This window comes from Sparus aurata, chromosome 7 (assembly GCF_900880675.1).
Source record: "Sparus aurata chromosome 7, fSpaAur1.1, whole genome shotgun sequence".
Taxonomy (NCBI): domain Eukaryota; kingdom Metazoa; phylum Chordata; class Actinopteri; order Spariformes; family Sparidae; genus Sparus; species Sparus aurata.
In genome coordinates this window covers 17726625-17747328 of record NC_044193.1, presented here as the reverse complement: position 1 = coordinate 17747328, position 20704 = coordinate 17726625, and the positions used below count along the sequence as shown (strand labels likewise).

The following is a 20704-nucleotide window of genomic DNA, read 5'->3' as shown; positions in this document are numbered from 1 at the left end:
CCTTTTGCACAATTTCCATTGTCTGCTGCAGCATCCTCCAGTGTTTCCTAAATCTCAGCTCTCCTTACAAGGTTGGGCAAGTGTCCTGGTGAGCCCTCTCAGTGGACACTGTCCCCCTATATGTAACAGATGTTACTGGGGCAACAGTTGGTATTGAAGGGGAGGGGCTTCAGGCCATCTGTCCAGGGTCAAGTTTTGAAAAGGGCTGGTAGGGATGGTGGCACGTTCAGGAAAATGGTAAGTATTTGGTTGAAAAGAGGGAATATAGCCCGCATTGTAATCCTGCTCAATGTGCGCTTTCATTTCAGATCGCCTTTTGTGAAGGATAGAGTGTTGAGACTGGAAAACTCCAGAAAAGTGGGTGACATGGGGGAACTGCACCTTTGGAGCAAAAGCACCATCTTGTGGTTAAAGACAATACTGCAAACAAACTGTCATTCCAAAAGACTTTATTGTTGTTTTTAAAAACAGCAAGCACAAAGATATATTGATAGGCCAAAGTCAAGAACATATGTATCATTCAGATAGATTCCAACCGAGATTTAAGGTGATCGAGCGTCTGGTCTATGTCATCCCGCAAACATGCCATCTTCTTATGACAAACCCTTCTCTAAGAAAAAAAAAGAAGCAGAATGTGGAACAATCCCTGCTTAAGTATTCCAGCCAAAGATCACTTAATTGCACACAATTTCAGCTGGCGGAGACACTTACATAAAAGACCTTGAGCCTTTCCTTTTCCATGAGATAAAATTCAGCCACGGTGAGCTCGGTGAAGTCTTTCTTCATGGTGAGGAACGCACAGTTAGGGGAGCGTTTCATATGTTCATGCCTGGGCAGAGAAAACACAGATGGGCGGACACAATAATGTATGCAACACTGTATAATCCAGCTCAATAAGGATAAAAAGTTATGTAAAATCAACATATAACAACAAAAGAGGTTTTAGCATTATGCTGTTTGAGATTAAGAAACAGATGTAGTGGTTACATCTAAGTGGAGTTTTGGTAATGAGATCAACTTGTGGCAGCCATGTTATCTTTTGGGTCCGTCCATTCCAAATCTGTAGTACCAGCTATGGTGAGGAGATGCCAAAAAAATACTTTACATCTAATCTAACTAAATACTCAACTCACAGCACATTTTCGCATGGCAAAAATATGCACTTCTACTTGCAACATCAAAAGTTATGCAATCCAAAACTCGTGTCATCATGAACAGCACAGTCAACTTTAACATAATTAAGAGTCATACACATATAACGGCTGGTTTTCACCACCCAAAGTAATTACTAATGTCCTTAAATGCACAGTATATCGAGCAATCAAAACTTTACAGTGGGATGTTTGCCTGTCATTGACTAAACCAAAACAGAAATCAATATTTAAAAAGGAAATGATTCTTATTCTTACAAATAAGATATTTATATTATATTTTAGGTTACTTTGCATAACATGGCTAATGTTTGATATTGGTGTTGAATGTAAAGTTTTCAACTGCGTGGACTATGTTTAATGTAGTTTTTTGTTTCCAGTGTGAAAATATACTCTATGTCCATGCACTGTAATGCATAATATGTTTTAAAACGCTATATGCATGTTTATTTCTTTGCAGTGTGTGAAACCTAGGAAGAGTAGCTGTGAATTGAGAGCATAGCTAATGTGGATAAAAACAAATGATAAGAGAAATCAAACTATAATAACTCAAAATGTCCACAATCATGTAAGAAAAAGAAACTATTATTAAATTCTGTTAAATTCATGAGACCTTGTTAAATCCTATGGCAAGTTTACCAAATATGTAGAAATTAGCCCTCAGAGCTAATTTTCAAGATTTTTGTGATTCTTTTTACATGTGTTCAAAGCCTCACCAACTGTTTTTGTACTGACATGTATTTATGTGAAATTGATATTGAACCCAAACAGTCAAAGGATAGTAGAATTCTAATCAACAACAACAACAAAAAAGAAACAATATCTATATTTGCGTTCGCATCTAGAAGAGTGCCGCAGGTCCTTCTAGATAGTCAAAATGTTTCAAGTTGTTTTGAGCTGAAACATCTGTCTCTCTTTATTCAACACCATTTTAATCACGAGCCAGCCATCAATGATTTGAGTTCAAATAAAATCAAATACAATAAATGATACAAATAAGCTTAGAGAGCCAAACTTCAAAAACAAAAAAATAAAAAATAGAAAAAATATTGCAGTGGCTAAAGGATCTTGCAAGGTCCCATTAATTTTCATGACATAAAGGGGGAGGTCCAAGGTGGCTGTTATGGAATGATCCTTTTCATTCTCTATGGTGAAGAACTATATATTAAAATGTATCCTGTAATGGGTATGAGTCACACTCAGTTTGAAGTAAAACAGACATTAAGAAACTAATCTCGGAAGCTCCTGTACCCACTTACACCACTGGCATAATACTTTTCAGTGGCTCAAAGCTTTATAGAGACTGGTGAGGAAAAGGCCTTAGGGGAGCTGCCTTGCTCTTCTTACCAGGGATCGTCATCTGGCTCCCAGCCCTCCAGCTCGATCAGACAGAAGAAACAGCAGGCAACATCTGGCTCGTTTTGACTAGGGCAGTGGACAAACCCGGCCTTGGCCATCTGTAAAAGACAAAATAAACAGCCACACATGCCGCAATGCCTTTTGTGTCGCTTTCCAACTACTGTAAATAAAAAATAAAAAAACTTGGTAACAAAGATGACAAGTGCAAATCAAGAACAACAGATGCCTCGCTGCGGGAGGATTAGTGTCACTGAAACCAGATGATGATCTCTTTGGGTGGTTTAAGAGTTTGTAACATGGCAGAGAGTGTTGCTCATTAAGTGAGGTGTCAGCAGCTCATCCATCATGACAGGATGAGGATGGGCATTGGACACCTGATGCAATGAAACTAAATCTGGCACCTGCTTAAGCACATCACGAGCTGTCAGAGCCTTGGATCAAAGCCTGTGGTATAAAATGGCTGTGCAAGGTACAAGGTGGAGTGCACTGATAATTATTTTTATTAGTACTAAGTACACAATGCAGCTAATAGTACTGCATTGTGTGAGTTATTGTAAAGTAGGCTGTATTTCTAAAAGGGCAAATGAGCTGTCTGACACATCCCACACGTCTGACTTCCTGCCAACCCCGTCTCACCCCTGTAAAAGTAGTTGGTACCTTTTTTGTCTTTAAGTATTTTACAATTCAAAAAGTGTTCCCAAGACTTTACAGCCTTCTCACCTTTTCTGGTGTGCAGTTACATTCCTCTCTGAATGGCCAGTCCACAAAGCTTTGTTCACGCGACTCCTGAAGGTACATTTTATCATATGAGTAAAACCTTGTTGTCAACACATCTAAGCTGGCCATCTCTTCGGCAAAACCGGGCTCAGTTCCATTTAATTCACAGTGGTGGTGTGTGCTGATGGCTCCTAGACAGCTCAACAGGTGTGTGTTCAATTTTGGCTGATTATGGTCTGCCTAGGTCCAAGGTGGGCGGGGCAATAGTGTGCTGTGTGGCAAAAGTGTGACAAATACAAGTCTATCTATCTATCTATCTATCTATCTATCTATCTATCTATCTATCTATCTATCTATCTATCTCAGTGCTGCTGTATGTTTTGCATGTAGGGAAACACACCTACAAGTTCTGTATGTACTGAAGCTTTCTTCTACAGGCTCTCAAACTAAAGTGAAACTCGCCAAAATGCAACCTAGGCTTTTTTTGTGAATGTATATGAGTCAACCCTTCGTATAAAAGCCTGATTACGACGAAAGAGGCACTTTTAAGATTTAACGTATTTTCGTTTTCGGGTCAAACTCATTTTGAATGGGAGTGCTAGGGGGTTTACTAAAAAGAGAGTTTTTGGACTACTCTTGTTAGCAGATGTTTCTTCTGCTCACCACCATCCTGCCAATGAGAAGTGTCGATTTCCGAATGCAACATAACCTGGAAAAGAGTTAAGGTGGACCGCTCCTAAGCTTAGTTCCATGTAAATGCACGGATGATACGTTGTTTTGTTGTTAGCGAAAAACAATATTGACCTCGAAGATGACAAAGGAGCCTTATATAAGAAGCAGTACTAAAATCAAAAGCCGGAAAGGTCGGGGACCACTGCATTATATCACCTCTAATGTGTTTTCTGCTTGTATGTTTCTGTTCTGATGCAGACTGACAGGAAAGATACAACACTAAAATAAAATTATACAACAGATATACACAAAAAATCTGTACTTTATAATAATGTTTCTAATCCTTATTTACTCTTATAGTCAGTATTCTTTATTGCATACTACCCTTTTAGAAACGTCTCAAGAATGCCATTCTCCCTGCATTTCACAGCTCAAATTGTGAGAATGAAACCTACATTTCTTTACTGAAAACCAAATCTGAGCTGAAGATAATATGAGGCTTCAACAGTCTCAGTCAGACAAATGAAGATGGTGTATTAGAAAGCTTGTCTCTGTTAGTACCATATTCTACTTAGTGCCTGTTTCCTGTTTGAGCTGCAGTGAAGGGACTGATACAAAAAGAGAAAATTGTGGATTTTCTTTCACATCTCCCACATCTGAATCTTGTTAGTTGGGTATCTTTTCCGAGAGAAAGCTACAGCTACTGAATACTCTTTCAAAGTGCATATGGACAGGTCAGTGTTGTTTTAAGACAGGCTTGATGAATGTGAACCTATTGACAATTCATCAATCCCCTGAAATATTGTGGTTAAATAAACTCATAAAGATATGTTGCATTTAAAAAAAAAAAAGATTAATTTGAAACTGCTTTGAGTCACATCAGTTCTCAAAAGACACCTTGGAAAGTGGAGGAACTTACCTCCCCCTGGTGGCTGATGAGAGAAATGTAAGGATACTCGTAGTAATGAGCACATCCTCATTTCTTCTCTGCTGGTTGCTATGTGATGAACCACTCATGAGGTTCTGTCAAAATCTGTGATGACTTCTTGATTTCTCGGAAACTACCTTTTTTCACGACATCTCAGAAACTGCGTTTTCAGTCAGTCACCAATTTTCGTCTGCCACAAAAATGACCGGGCATTCTTATTGTGAGTTTTCAGTTCTTAAATACAGTTTGCAGGTGAGATATTTTAAGCAAACAAAAACATAGTAGCTATGAAGTCAGCCGTCCAGTTTAATGGTTTTCACGATGTTAACTTGAGCAGCCTGTTTATTGCTGTGAGAGACGGTGACAGTCGCGGTGTGCAGTGTGTCCCTGTAACACTACCCCTCAGGCTCCTGGGTGCTGAAATGTGCTTACAACTGTAAACTGCTGTCCTCTCCCCCTTCTAACCTTATCTTCCAGCAGAGTGCCAGAGGGAGCGCTGAGACGCAGTGTGCCTGCTTATAAGGCTGAGACTGTGTGATTTTTATCCACTCTAATAGTTGGCAGCCCCTTTGAAAGGTGATGCTGTGTAAGGGCTTATTGAAGAGCAGGGCCCTGAGTGAATTGGACATCTGACTGTACATTGGATGTCTTGTCACTGTTGTTCCAACTGGGCTGTGTGGTGGGTGGCTGCTTACTGCAGACGGTGCAGAATAACGCCTGCCTCTGAATTTACACATGTGTGTGTTACTGTTGTCACTCGGCATTTCTCCACAGATTAAAATCTTTCGCTATATCTGTCGACTTTCGCTGTTTCTCTCAACAATACTGCAGCGTAGTAAGTGTACAGTTAATCAGTTTGCCCACCTTTACTCTGGGTTTTCTAGCATGAAGCACCAGTAACAATGTTGGTGCGGTTGGGAGAAAGACACATATTGGTTATTTACAGAGGTTTAAAATGTTGTATTTGTTACTTTCTCTCTGGTAATGGGTGATCCTTAAAGGGTAACTCCACTATTTTACACTTTAAAGTGTGTTTACAGGTGCTTGGGGAGTATGACTGCAGATGTGAAAACAGTATTATAAAGCCTTTTGTGGCTCCAGAGGAAGATGCATGTAATCTGATAAATTCCTCCAAAGATGTCACTCAGTGGCGAAGATGCATTGTGGGTAATGTAGGTGCCAGGTTTTGAAAAACAGGAGCTTATAGGTTTCACTCTAGTCTGTAATTCCACAGGGTCCGCTGTGTTGTGTAACTTCTTTGCGGCTCTGGTAGTGTGGACGCCTCTGTAGCAGATACACAAGGCTTCTATTTCAGTCGCTGGAGCATGGCGCAGTAATTCAGCATGGAGCAGACACAAAATCAAAACACCAAAACAAACACCATAACATTCAGATAATTTTAAAAATTAAACAATCTGTGTTGGCGTCAGCACATATATCTAAATAATCCAAGCTCTTCTTCTAATCCATGTGTTTTACACACTTGCATAGCTCTGGTCATGTGACTCTTTAATTATCGCAGGAAATCCTCGGTCTCGCAGCTCCAGCTGTCCGGCTGTAATGCGCCACACTGCACTCAAAACAGAGCTGGTGGGGGTTGCTGGACCACGGAGTACGGAGCAAAACCGTACTGGAGCCGTTCTTCAATGCACATGCATCCAGTGGAATTCCTGAGTAACACTGTTGGACAAAAGATCGAAAATCAGTACAGTAATACCAGCTGCCTTTTTTTTTTTATTCCACGCATTCATCCTTTTCAAAATCTGGTGCCTACAAAACCCACAATGCAACATATCCGCTTAGTGACATCACTGAAGGCAATTTATTAGATTACATGCGGCTTCCTCTAGAGCCAAAAAGAAAAGGGTTTTATACTACATTTTCCACATATGCACCAGCACTACCCAAGACGAGTAAACACTTTAAAATGAAAATAACAGGAGGTACCCTTTAATGAGAGTGAGTTTTGCTGTCTCACCGTGTTGACTGTTAGAGTTTGCCACACATTCATTGACATTTCTTCTCCCTCTGTGTGCTGTATCTCATCTTTACTTCTAGTGCCTTCGCTGACATTTGATTCTTCCTGCACTCGAAGCCTTCTTGACTTCAACTCTCCTGCCTCTGATACAACTCGCCCTTACTTATTAAAGTCTGCCATGATTAGCTGCTGGAATCTCCTGCCCTAGCTTTGTTTTCACACAGGGCTGAGAGTGGCAGAGAGAGGGTGGGAGGGAGGAGGAAGGATGTAGAGAGGTGAAGGGGAGGTGATAGAGCCAATGTGTTTGTGGTCTCAGGTCTCACATGTCCTTTGCGTTGCTGTCGTGGGCGTCAGGCTATATGTTGGAATCGTTTTTCGAATTGCAGTTGAGGATCTTTCCGGTTATTTTTCGTCCACCTGGAGAGCCCTGACCAGTTTCATGCTGGGAAGAATTTCGCAGGGGAAATTGTTGTTGCTCAGTGTGCCTGTATAGGTTTGGAGATTGACTCAGTGAGAGCAGCAGGAGGACCAGAGGTGCAATCAATGTGGAGCACAGGTAAGAAAGGAGCCCGTTACCATCTACTGCTGCTGTGTGTCCCTGCTCCCATTTAAAATGATGCAGCACTGTCTCTGTGGGGAGCAAGAAATATATCTGTTTTGTTCCCATCTAGTGTATATTCATTATTGTGTGTGTTTTGGGGCTATAAACATAATTGGAAGCAGCACAGAAATTACATCCAATGAGTGACTGGACAAACGTGTGTGTGTGTGTGTGTGTGTGTGTGTGTGTGTGTGTGTGTGTGTGTGTAAGCAATTGATTTTCGGACTGAGTCTTCATTCTTGGCTCGAATATATACAGTACATGTCCCTTTGGAGCTGACAAATGTCCTGACAGCTCCACCTGTCTTCTGCTGCCCTCACACCCGGACACATTAGGGTGAAGCTGATCTCGTCTTGTGTGTGTATGTGTGTGTAGGCTTCCATGCTATATGTGTGTGTGTGTGTTTGTGTGTGTGTGAGTGTGTGTGTGTGTGTTTTTATGCATGGCTAAGGAATAAGGAGTAGTTGCTATGTGTGTGAGCGTGTGTGCGATTTCTAGTTTGTCTCAGTACAAAATGCAACACAATCGCCAGAATAATAAATCTGGTTAGCTTGAGTCACAAAAACCACCAGGTTCTTTTCTGAGGAAAACATCTTGTTTAGCTTAAAATACCTCTTTTGTTTCACCACAAGGCTGGATATTTTGTGGTATATCAGTTCAAAATGTTGAAACACAGTCATGTACTTGGGGCACGGCCTTGGCAGCCTTGTCACCCAACTCCACCACCATTTCTTTCCCCTTCTGATATGAAAGTTAGGCTCTGAAATGTACTCAAAGTTACTAGCACAAAGATCTACTTAATCTACATGAGTACAGTAACATTTCTTACTTCCTCACTCCGTAAGATTTTTATGACCTTACTTTCTTGTGCAGTAGTACTTTTCACTGTTCCATAACATTTCCATCACTACCTTTATAATATCAGCTGCAATATGAATTTCTTCCACTATCCATCAGGTGCAATATTTCTGATATCATGCCAATATTACCTTTTATTATATGTAAACATATTGCTTTCCAATTGTTATTCTATTACTGATGTCATCTTATCTTATCTTGTCAAAATGTCAATATAGCACGTGACCCGCAACATAAACTGTCAACATTTTGTTCTGCCGACAGGGCTAGACATAAATTAGATGTGTAATGTGTGATGAGTGTGTGAAGGAGACTGAATTCTTCAGCAGGGATGTAGATGACCCTCGACTCCCGAGGAGATTTTTTTTCATCTGCCACATCACTCTCAGCTGAGGAATGTCTGAGCTTTAGAAATAGACTGCGAGCAAGATAATTACTTCAAATTGCTGTCTGCGCTGCGCAAGAACGACTTGGAATGTGTCAGCCCAAAGTATTTTGTCTAGTAAGGGCAGCATAACAGGAATTATTGTCGTGAAGTTTCAACAAGCACCGACTGGGGCCAAATGATCTGAATGTGGTTGGAAAAGAAAGACGTCCTGTTCTCTGGTGCTGGTGTAAAAATGTTAGGGGCGTGTGAGAGTGTGACAGTCAACATCAACATTCTCCATCTCTGTAGGCAGGCGGGGATCCACCGGACGGGCACACCCACCTGTGTACACACATACATGAATCCTTAAAAACCTACAGTGCCCTTCTCTCATGAAGCTCTGTTGGCATCGAAGTTTGACCAATAATAATGCTGCTAAAGCACACACACAAACATAGACACGTAACACATTTTGAGCTACAACTCATTAAATCTTTTCATGTCTCAGTTAAGCTGTTCATCTTTGTGTGAACAAAATGTCAGGATTGATTTTATCTTTTTGCAGTCTCACGTAGGCTCCTTTATTCTCGCTTTTAGATCCTATGCTTACTTATTTACTTATCTTTTTTAATATTCTATGACTCTTGTTTTTGTTTCTAATACGTTTTGAGGTGAGATTCCCAATTAAAGCCTCTGGGGGTTTTCCAAATCGCGGCCTGCACAATCCGCCACTTTTTCGTTGTTGTTGTGTTTCTGCTGCCCTGTTTTATTGTGCAAATAAATCAATAAGTAAATAAACAAAAGAAAAATGCTGGTCACACTATCCTGGAGCACAAGATGGCATTAAACGCGAAAAATTCATGAGGGAACATTTTTTGCTGTAACATTAAAAAAGAAAAAAAAAATCCTTACATAAAGGCAAGTTTAATATTTTCCTGTTAATTCAGGGATTCATATTTATCTATTTAATTTGTCGTTTGGACAGCCAGTTTTTAATTGTCATAAAACCGCCAATAGATAAGTTGATGAACTATGGAGTAAATGTTAATTGCATGATTTAATGGCTATAGTACAGTAACATCATCTGCATTTAGATTGGTTCTCTATAAACTGTTTCTCTCAGGAAAATGAAGGCTGACTAGTGATCCAGTCCACTCATACCTGCCTTCATGTCCACATTATAGACTGAATGACTTGCTGTCGGGTGCTGTTGGTCTTTGAGGAAAACAGAAAGCGATCCGTTTGTCTCTGTGACAGTTATACCTCTAAGAATTTGAGAGTATATATATATATATATATATATATATATATATATATATATATATATATATATATTTTTTTTTTTTTATTTAATTGTTGAAGTTGAAAGTGTCTTTGAACTAACTGAAAACATTATCTGAACTGACGCGCTCCCTATCACACATACAGTAGCTGTCAGTGTTTGGGCTGCAGTAACTAAAGGCTTGAAATGTCCTCAGTTGTTATAGAAGGCAACAATAATCCTGCTTCATTTCTTTGTCAGTAGACCATGTGTATTGATTTATTAAACTACTTTTTATTGTATTTGGGAGAAGAAATGAACGCACAGGAAACACATTGTACAGCTAGCTACATTTCCTGCACATATCCACACCTGATCAATAGTCTAAATTTAGTGGGATGATTATCCCTCACAGCTGCAAACTGATATGCTCAACAGTCAGACTTGCAGGCTCAGGCCCAGTTCAAGGGGAATGCAGAGGTCCTTTAGCTCATACAGAGCTGGCCTGCGATTGTGTGTGCTCATTTTTTTGAGAGAGAGATGACTAATTTCCTTCAAAATTACCTAGGACTTTATCATGTAATAATGATTTATTGCTGGGTAGTTTTAACTCATATCAAGAGGGGAAGTGAAAGTATGCAGATGCCTGGTGCATGCCTGGCCTCCTCACCTCTGACCTTCGTAGGCAGACTCTAAATTCACCACCGCAGTGCCAGGAGACACCCGAAGCATGATATACGAGCTAGGTGTGGACTCTGTACCAACAAAAATCCTTTTCATTACACCGTGCAAGCAAACACTAGAAGGAGTAAAAGGGCGAACTAACGTTTCTGGAAAGTCACACAGCGCCTGCAGGCCCGGCTCATGAAATATAACCACAATTTATGATCAACAGAAGCTGCATTTTGACACTGCGTTTGAGGTGATGCAACAAAGTGAGTTACAGTCTGTCTGGCAGATTTCAGTGAGCGCAGATTTACCATGGTTTTTCCTCTGTAAGAAAAGAATGAGGAAGACAGATCACAGCACTGTCTGAATGGAGTATTTTCATGTTCTCTCCCCTGGGTTTTTATATTTCCCTCACAGGCAGATAAGTCCTTATAAGTCCTTCACAGTCGGCAGTCATTCCTTCCACACTCAACCTGCTGCATTCAGCCACTGTGCACTAAATTCAACCACCCTTCCAGTAAAAACAGCTCCGGTAAGGTTACTGGTCCCAGCAGCTTTGTCAAGACAGTTGTATAGATAGTTTTCTGCTTGACAGAGGTATTTCTGATTCAGTCCGTCAGGCCATCAGTACTATACCAGCTGTGCCTCATGTCTGTTTGGTTCCCTTATCTACCCCCGTGTGTTGACATGACCTGAGGAACTTAGAGCTTCTCAGTTTACATGAGATCGTTTTTCGTTACAGGACTTTTCCAGACCACTGTCTCGTACCAGGGTCGCTAAAGCTGGAATACTTTGACAGATTCCTAAGGTCTGTTTACATGGAATTAAGCCTGAGTTGACAGGTTTACACCATTAGAGGGCAGCATAGGTTAACCACTGATCACCACCCAGGGTAAACTGTGTTGTCAAGAATATTGATTCCTGTCGCTCTCTTTATGTCATTTTATTATGTGTATGTACAGTATCTATGTGTGTGTGTGTGTGTGTGTGTCAGTGTGTAGACTAACAGAAGGTGGTCCTCACAGGCCATTTCTTTGAGGGTTTAGGTGTGTTTTCAGTTTCAAGATTAGAATTAGGTTAGGGTCAAAGGTGGGACAAAGGTCTGGCATATGGAACTTAAGGTCATGGCTGGGATTAGCTTCCAGGGGATAAGTGTTTGTTGATACAATGTCCTCACAAGCCACAACAACAAGTTGGTGTGTGTGAGCATGGGTGGGCAGGTGGAAAGGTGGCTGATGGGTAGCATAATGCTCCTGCTGCAAAGTGAGACGGTCATGTATGTTGATTGAATCCATGGATCTTCCTCAAGCTCACCATCATCTGGCCCCTGGGGTGCAAAACATAACAATACTGGACATAACACAACAACACTGCAGAAAATACTGAAACATTACAGAAAACACAAAAACATTACAGAAAATACTACATTTGAGAAAACACAGCACTTCACAAAAAACAACAGTATAGAAAACACATCAAAAAATAAAGCAACAATATTTCAGAAACAGATTTTAAAAAACAAACAAAAAACATTTCACACAACATTTTGGACAACACAGCAACAAAATATACCACATCAATATTTCAGAAAGCGCATCACAAAACAGAAAGCACGACTTTTAGAATTGATAGAGCAGAAGACACAACAAAAACAGAAAGCGTAATATTTCATATAACACATTTTAGAAAACGCAGCAATTCCCAAAAAACAACTTTTTTGAAAACACAACATTGTAAAACAGAAGAAACAACTGAACAGAAAACAGCATTACTGAAAACACAACAAAACAGAAAGCACAGCAGCATTTAGCAACAAGTGAATAAAAAAACATTACATAAACATAAATAGGACATGAACAAAGTATAAGTCCTGTACATTCTACCCGGAGACAATGTTTTAAGATTCCTAGTTGGCGCACTTTAACAGCTTGGACGGGCATTAAACTCTACTTCATTCAGTTTTGTTATGATGGTTTGTCCAGTGTTGTTGTCTTTTTCACCTCAGGGCCACTGTATATTTCTCATCATGTAGCTCTATTTGACACTCTTTCTCTTTCCTCACAGGAACCTGTCACTACGAAGTAGAATTCTTTCTTTTAGGTTAGTTTACTTATTTAAAATGAAAATAATGACGTAACTTGGTGCTTTTATAAGGAGAGACAAATTTTGAACACATTCACTTACTTTATTTCAATTAATTGCTATAGTAACCAGCAGAGTTTATGATCAGTGCACAGTAAGTCAGCTGAACACGCTAAAATGAAAAAAATCTGTCTCCATTAAGTGCACAATTCATGTATATTAATAATAATGAAAGAGGGAGTTATTCTTCCTTTTGCCTTTTTTCCATTTCCTACTACTAGTAGTACCAAATTAAATTACATAGTTCATAAAACTTTTCCTGGGAAGTGATTTGGAAATGATCGACATATATTCTACTTCTCCCATCTCTCTCTGAAGAGGCATTCGTGAGTGAAGTACTTCTAGCAACTCAAGTGAATAATGTCAGTTCATTACTCATTTAAAATATTCCACTTGTGGCCACTGAACATGTGTCCCATGGTGGAGGTGACAGAGGTCAGCACATCATCTTCACAATGATTGATCTGTGGCCAGTGGCAAATGAAGGGACCTAATAGCCCAATTTTCTCCCGTCTTTCCTTCGTTTTCCCTTCTTGTTCCTCCCCTGTCTCCCCCCTGCTCTCATACCTGTCCAATAATGCCATCTGTCGTCCCCCAGTGGCCTTCACCCAGTGTCTATCTCCTCACGCCTCCCCTTTGCCCTGTCCTCCCTCCCTCTTCTTACCTATGGATGATACAGGATCTCCATGCTCCGATTTCACCCTCTCATCATGACATCCATTAAAGTGGCGCTGGGCCCTGGGCCCCCGTTGGCCCGACAGCACATTAGCACTCGGCCCATTGAACGCCAACAAGGACCGGCTCTGAATTATTGATACCAACACAACTAATGAGGAAACCCTATCTCAGCTCTTTTACTGACACACACACACAAATGCTCATGTAAGGACTCGCTCGCATAGCTTTATCGATATAAACTATTGTTCCAGCTGCTGGTGTCCCACTTTCAAAAACTCATATTCTCAGCGCTCGGTCCATTTCCTGCAGACATGATGCGTGTTTACGCGTTTGATCCAAGGACCCACAGGCTCACATTCTTCTTTTTATGATAAAAGTTCATCCTTTTGCACCATAAATGTTTGTTCCACATCTGTAAGTGTGGGTGTAACTGCCTACATTCATTGCTGTTGCAGGTGTCACATCTCAGTGTCGACTGTGAAAGTGGGATTTTTATGCACCTTTTCTCGAGAGCTGCCATATGTTCGGTAATACCAGCAGCTTTTAGACGGCGGATGTTTGCCAAACTTACAATCTGTAAGAATTTGTGTGGGTGTTTGTGGCCCCTCGGTCTGCCAGTGTTTACATACAAAAGGCTTAAATGTGTGCAGTGAAGCTGCTGTGCAGAGAGGTACTGGAGGTGTCAGCCACCCTCCTTAGTATTCACTCCGACACCCCGTGACTCACAGCCTCAGCCTGAGAGCATGAGAGGGGGGGGGGGAAGTTAAAGATAGAAAGGGAAAAAGAGAAAGAGTGAGCAGGACAAGAGGAGGCACTATGAACATCAGGCAGAATTTTCTGTAGCCCCCGGCTCACGTGTTTGGGTCTGTGTGTTTGCAAGCATGCCTGCCCAAGGGGATTAATTTTTTGACAGCTTTGTTAAGCCTTCTCTTAAGCGCTGAGCTATTCAATAACATCGTGGCTGTGTGATTTTCAAAAAAGTCTCTCCCCAGTTACCCTGGATGAGAGAGAGGGACAGAGAGTGGTGCTTGGACATGAGACCAGACGTTGTTTGAGTGGCTTCTCGGTGAGAAGGAAGTGGACCATGAGAAGCTGGCTGCGAAGCGCCTCTTCAATTAGTGACTGCATTGCTGTGGTCCATACAGCTGAATTTTCCGCAGCCCTTCTCCTGTGTCTGACTGTCTGTCTTTGTCTGCGTTCCATCCTCCCGGTTGTCTCTCTTCTTGTCACTCCACATCTCCTCATCCCTCTGTCAGTTTGTATTTAGTTTAGTCGCTGCCCCTCCTTCTTCTGTTTCCTCCGCTCTGTCGCTTTCTATTTCATCTCCCCTTTTTGCTTTGCACCCCCCACCCCACGCCACCCCCCGTCTCCCAGTCTAAATTCCAACCTTTTGACGGAATCACAGAGGTTGATAAAAGGCGTAACCTTGCCTTGGCAGGTTAAGAGTTGGAGGGAAGGAAAGGCAGAGGGACAGAGCCACACAGCTAAAAGGTTAATCCTCTAACAAGTCCACATACACATGGAGTCAAAGGAGGGAGGGAGGAGGGAGGAGGGGTGATAAACGAGAAACACAATAAGGAGATCTGACAATCAAGCTCTCCGTGAGGGGGAGATGAGTGAGCGGAACATGGGAGATGAGAGGGAGAAACAGTAGTTGGGGGGGAGACGGCATTTTTTCTAGCCAAGCTCCGTCTCTCCTTCATGACTTCCACTCTGCATGATGACAGGCATCGGTGCTGCTGTTCCCATTGGCCGAGGCTGCCACCAATCGGAGCAGAGGCATGTAAGGTGCCTTTAGGTTATACCCAACCCCAAAAACAAGAAGCAGGGAGAGGGATAGAGAGCCAGAGTGTGGAAAGGAAGTGTTTGTTTTTACAGAGAGGGACCACAGCGGACACTGACCTTCACTTCAGTGCAGAGAAGACCTCCCTGTGACATGACACTGTTGAGAAGAAATTGCCCGTCAGCTGTTTTGTTGGAGACCACTGCAATTCCTCCTGGCTGCTGTGGAGAAGAAGATCTTGGCTGTGTAGCCCTCCCCCTGTGATTGGCTGTCACACTTTAGGCTCCCCCTCTCTCTCACTCCCCCTCTTCTCTCTCTGTCTCTCTCTCTCTCCCTCCATACTGTCCTCAGGCTTACCTGAGCCACAACTGCAGAAACGCTGGACCCCTCCTCCACTCACACACACAAACATATACACACACTCTCTCTCTCTCTCCCTCCCTCTCTGCCTCTCTCTCTCTCTATCTCAGACACACACACATACTCAGCTTTTCACCTGGAGAGGGCAGGCGCAAGGGACGGCATGTGCAGCAGCAGCAGCAGCAGCAACAGCAGCAGCAGCAGCAGTCTCTCCTCACATCTAGCGCTGCCTCTCTGACTTGCCTCTTTCTGGAGAGTGGAGAGGAACTCTGAAAAGAGATTTTTGGAGCCATTGTCTCCTGGCGAACGCAGGAGACACAGGGGGGGCAGTGAGGGAGCACTTGTCAAGCCAGGGATACACCAAAGGCAACACACAGCATGATTTTGGGTGAGTTGTCCCTTTTTTTTTTTTTGGTGCATGGGGATTTTTGGAGAGGTCAATCATGTTGTCTGGTCATTAATCCCTACTTGAAACTTGGCCACCAGCAGCTCTTCACTAGCGGTGCACTCTGCTCGGCTTCAACGCCACACAGACATCTGTCAGCATGGCGAGCTGTGGGATGACCCTTTAAATCATGGTTAGTGCTTGTGATTACGATAACAGCGTGCCATTAATGTGGCAGGTGTGAGTGATGACGACGAAGGTCAAAGTGTTTGGAGCCGGACTGTTTGGTCTGATGACCAGGCGCCAACCATTCCCCCGTCCTGCCGAGAGAGGTGAACTGACAAAGACAGGTTCACAGTGACCTCTTGACAACTGATGAAATGCAAATGTATACAAATATTCAGCAGATAATTACCACCTTGTTTCTTCTTCACCTCTCCTTATATCCAATAATGAGCGCATGGGTCATCACGCGTGCAAAACCAAGAAAAAACATTAAAGATTCAGTCCTCAGTTTTGCGGCACAGTGTAGCTTTTAGTCATCATTATAGGCTGTTCTGTTCTGTGTCAGCCAGTGCTTTCTGTTTTAGTATTCTGGTCTCATAGTGGCCACGTCTGAGAGAGAGGGGATTCTGTGTGGTCTCTGTGCTCTACATAGTCAGCTTCACACACAGGATGGGAGCTTGCCACTGTAAGTCCAGTGATGTGACTGATCATGACCCTGCTGCTGTCTCGATAGCATAGTAAGAACATGTGTGTGTGTGTGTGTGTGTGTGTGTGTGTGTGAGCTTGTGAAGGTGTTCTAGAGTCTTCTATTTTTCTGTATGGTCGCGTCTGTGTGAGGTCATTGTGCGTGCATGTATGTGTGTGTGTGTGTGTGTGTGTGTGTGTGTGTGTGTGTGTGTGTGTGCGATGTTCTCTGCCGGAGAGGCCACTTTGTTTTAACGCATGCCTGGGCTGATTCAGGCGCAGCTCTGCTTCTCTGCACTCCCGGCAGGCATGTTTTTTCGAGCAGACATCTCTAATGATTATAGGGAGTCGTGTAGTCTGAGGTGTGCGAGCTTGGAGTGTGCACATCGCAGAGAATTTATTCCTCCAAGCAAGTCTGTAAAGTTCACGTCCATGAGAATGAAACTTTCTCGCTCTCTTCAGTTTTTCATGGAGATTCGTGTCGTTTTATTTTTTATTTTTTGCATTTCTGGCTACATTTCCAGGTTCTGCTGCTGGTCAAATTGAGAGATTACCTGATTTACACCTCATTTAACATTGAGACAAGCACCATCTTGATCAGGTTGCAGGTGGTAGCAGCTCCCGTAAATGATTTTTTTGGGCCGGATGTTAACCTTCATCCACAGCTGTCTCGCTGAAACAAGCTGTCGGTAAACTCGCTCTTAAGAGAAGCGAAGGTAGCTATTACAGTGCGCCTATTTTAACTGTTTAGCACTACAGTTGTGGTGGCAGCAGTAATAAAACATGGAATGTGACTTCTGTTTGCTTTTGCGAGAAGACTGACTGCTCTCGGTGTCAGTGCAGTAGATTCTTACAGCAGAGCGAACAGCGTTTAAACAACGATAATGTACCAAATCTTTGCTTTTAGTCACACCAGTAATGGTATGTAAAATCTTCTCCCGTCACACCTGCCAAAAACGCAGACATCTCCCAATTAAGTCGTCCATCAGATAACTATATTCAATTATTTCCCGTCTGAGCGTCGAGATTTTCCAGTGTCTAACATTCTGCTCCATTTGCGTGATGATGTGGCTGCTGAGCGATTTGACATTTCTGGCTTTCCTCCTCTGAAAAGGGTAATGTCATTGTAATGACCTTTACAATTCTCGATGCTGGCTGATCTGGACCTCCAATCAGCAAATTTCCTGATTCGGCTCCTCGATATAAATCTGCAAGGTTGTGATAACATATCTCCAACAAATGGCAATACACATATCTCTTTTTTTTTTTTTTTTTTTTTTTAATGTGTGTGTAATGTGCACATTGTGTGTGTGTGAGTGTTAACCGCATGCATCCCCGGCTATGTCTGAGTGGGTCTGTTTCTATCCTGTGCATTTCTATGACCTTGAGCAAACAACCTTTCCCAGTACTGCTTTGTCCTTGACGTTGGATTCACAAGTCCATGATAACTATCGTCATAGGCAATCTAGGGCCTTGGCAGCAGAGGTCTTTGGCTGCTGTGATAGCGATGACAGTCCCGAAGCTGATAATGGCAGTGGACGTGTGGTTGTGCTGTACAGTCTGCTCTACGCAAAGCCAGCTTAGCTCTCTCCCTGACATGGGCTCTGCACCAAGTTAGGGGTACGGGGTTGCTGATGGTGCTGTGTGTGTTTGTGTATTAAAGTGCGTCTGTATTATCTTGGCAGAGAACAGAGCGAAGAGGCGGCGGAACAATAGCGAGCTAATAGAGAACATGATCACCGGGCTCCTGTTGACGTAGAGCCTCTCGATTGACTGTGGTGTCATTGTGATCAGCCGCCATGTTGTCTAAAAGAACCTCCTAAGCTTTCAGCCCGCCGGCGCCTGGAGGGAGCTCCTGGTATGGAATTTGCTTTTAGATAAGAAATTTCTATCACGTCCTCTTGCTGTCACCCAAAATGCTGCGCGAAGACTGTCTGACAAGTGTTCCTGGGACTTTCCTCTTTGTTAGCTTCAGCTAAAAAGTTTTTTTGGGGGGGAGGGAGCCTCAGTTCATGTTTGGATGTCGTTTTATGTCTCATCTGTCTTGTCTGTTTGAGTCAGAGCTGACCCCCCTGAGCTCAGGGCCACGCAGTCTATCTGTCTCTTTGTCTTTGTGTTTTGTGTGTCCACTCCGTCCTCATCTGTCTTCATAAAATCTGTCTCTCTCTGTTGACCTGTCTGCATAGCTATTGCTCATTCCATTCAGCCCCCCTACCTCTACCAGCCTGCACACACTCACCTGGTTGCAGAGTTCCACTCGAAGCGACACCAGAGGATACGTCTTTGAGCTGATCAGCAGTTTTTTCCACCCCATTTTCTCCATGACTGCTCCGCTCTCTTTGTTTATGTCAAAGTGACACAGTAATTATAACTCCTTAATGAGCCAGATATTTGGTATGCATAGCACAGTTTGTCCCTTTAGGCTTCTTTGCATACCCGAGATATAACTGGAACACTTCAGTGCAGCTGAAACTTGAGAATTCTGCAGCGAAACATGCACGACTACTTCTTAATGCCAAGATATAAGCACCTGTGAATACTGAATCTCACTAAATCACTCTGCAAACTCGCCGTTTAATTGGCCGCTCGGTTGTCTTAGTTAAAAGTCAATGTGCACTCTTTACCTTGTTTTGCAGAATATCCCGTTTCCTTTCAGTGGAAGGATGGCTGTGACATGGTGCTATGGGATGAAGAGTAGTCCACCGCACTTGACCCAGTTCACCTTTCAATAGCTCATCCATGTAGCGAGGCACTCATCAAGATGACTTATTCCCATAATGAGAATAGGCCACATATCTCAGGAGTTACCTAAGATGCGGGATTAATGTGACACTCGTCTGAAGGGTGACTGCGTTCTGTGAGTGGATGGATAGAAGTGGCAGCACTCTTGATCTTTCTCCTCTCAGTCTGGCCCCCTCCTGCTTTGTGGAGAGGACTCCTCAGTCAAAAAGCCACTATAACAGGTCTACTCCCTTCCTCCCCTCCCTCCCTCCCCTGCTCCTCTCTATTGCTCCATTTGTTTATGCTGGAGTGACTGTGTGTCAGCAGGTTGTCAATACTGTCTGTAAGAGACTCTAATGAATAGGCCTGTTATTGGACGGGTGGGAAGGCAACCCATTGTGTCTGTGAGTGCATCTGTGCGCGCGTTCGTGCGTGTGTGGCCGATCAGTGTGTGTAGCACTGCAGAGCAGAGGGAGGTGGAGGTGGAGGTGGAGGTGTCTGCTCCTCTGACTCCCACTGCTTCACTGGCCTCACTGCAGTGTCTCCTGACAAGGATCATTCACCAAGAGTAAAGGCCAGAACGCGGCAAAGGCATGCGTGGTTTCATTCTGTGAATTACGAGTTATGAGGTCGTTTTCTTTTTTTTTCTTTCCCTGACTTAATGTTAACATGATGCAGCTTTCCAGCACTTGCATGCTCTTGAATGAAACGCACGGTTCACAGCGACACACACCAGTGCGAGCACCTGCCAGCAGCAGCAGCAGCCGGGCACTGTTGCTCTGTGAAGCACAAAAATGCACCTGTGCGTGATTATGGTGTCACATTAGTGCATTCACCAAGGCAGCCCGGCTGACTACTTACTGGGAATCCTGGGGCTACGAGACACCTGGGAGCTGAAGCCTGGAAAATGTTCTGTATGCTTCAACAGACAGTCTGATCACAAAGTGGAAAGAGGCACAGATGATTCTCCACACTGCAGCTCTCCAGTGTCTACAAAGTGGCACTGCTGCCTTTATCATGTTGAACTTTTATTGTACTCTACTTTCCTCACGTCTTTACAATACTTTACTACACTTTAATTCTGATATATATTCTCGATATCTTGATCGCCTTTTGGTTTGATTAATATTCATGAGTTGTGACAAATTCACTTTGTTGAATTCATGTCAACCTTTTGTCCTGATTAATGTCTGGAAACCAATAGACTGGATTTAATGTTCGATGCTTACATTGTACTTCCTCTTACTGTGACAGAAAGGCATTTTAGAAAATTGGACAGTTAGGACAGTGTGGTGACAAAACTGTGTTATAAAATGGATTTGCGTGTGCTACTCCTACAATGCATGACACACTCACAATAAACTGTGTAACATGCAAACATTTG

General features: G+C 42.8%; 2 protein-coding genes across 5 annotated transcripts in view; one reads left to right on the top strand and one right to left on the bottom strand.

Annotated features, from left to right (window-relative positions):
* Positions 1-432: 432 nt before the first annotated feature.
* birc5b (baculoviral IAP repeat containing 5b) lies at positions 433-3443 on the bottom strand. Its single transcript, XM_030423724.1, has 4 exons — positions 3231-3443; positions 2499-2608; positions 712-829; positions 433-610 (listed from the first exon to the last, which is right to left on the bottom strand). The coding sequence occupies exons 1-4, from the start codon at positions 3354-3356 to the stop codon at positions 521-523; spliced, it is 444 nt and encodes a 147-aa protein (XP_030279584.1). The 5' UTR covers positions 3357-3443; the 3' UTR covers positions 433-520.
* Positions 3444-7139: 3696 nt separating this feature from the next.
* znf385a (zinc finger protein 385A) overlaps positions 7140-20704 on the top strand; it is a 70483-nt gene continuing 56918 nt past the window's right edge. The window contains exon 1 of one of the 4 annotated variants that reach the window (XM_030423550.1): positions 7140-7361. In XM_030423550.1, the coding sequence (XP_030279410.1) occupies positions 7349-7361 (13 nt within the window). In that variant the 5' untranslated portion in view covers positions 7140-7348. The other 3 variants (XM_030423551.1, XM_030423554.1, XM_030423553.1) reach the window with 3 other exon arrangements.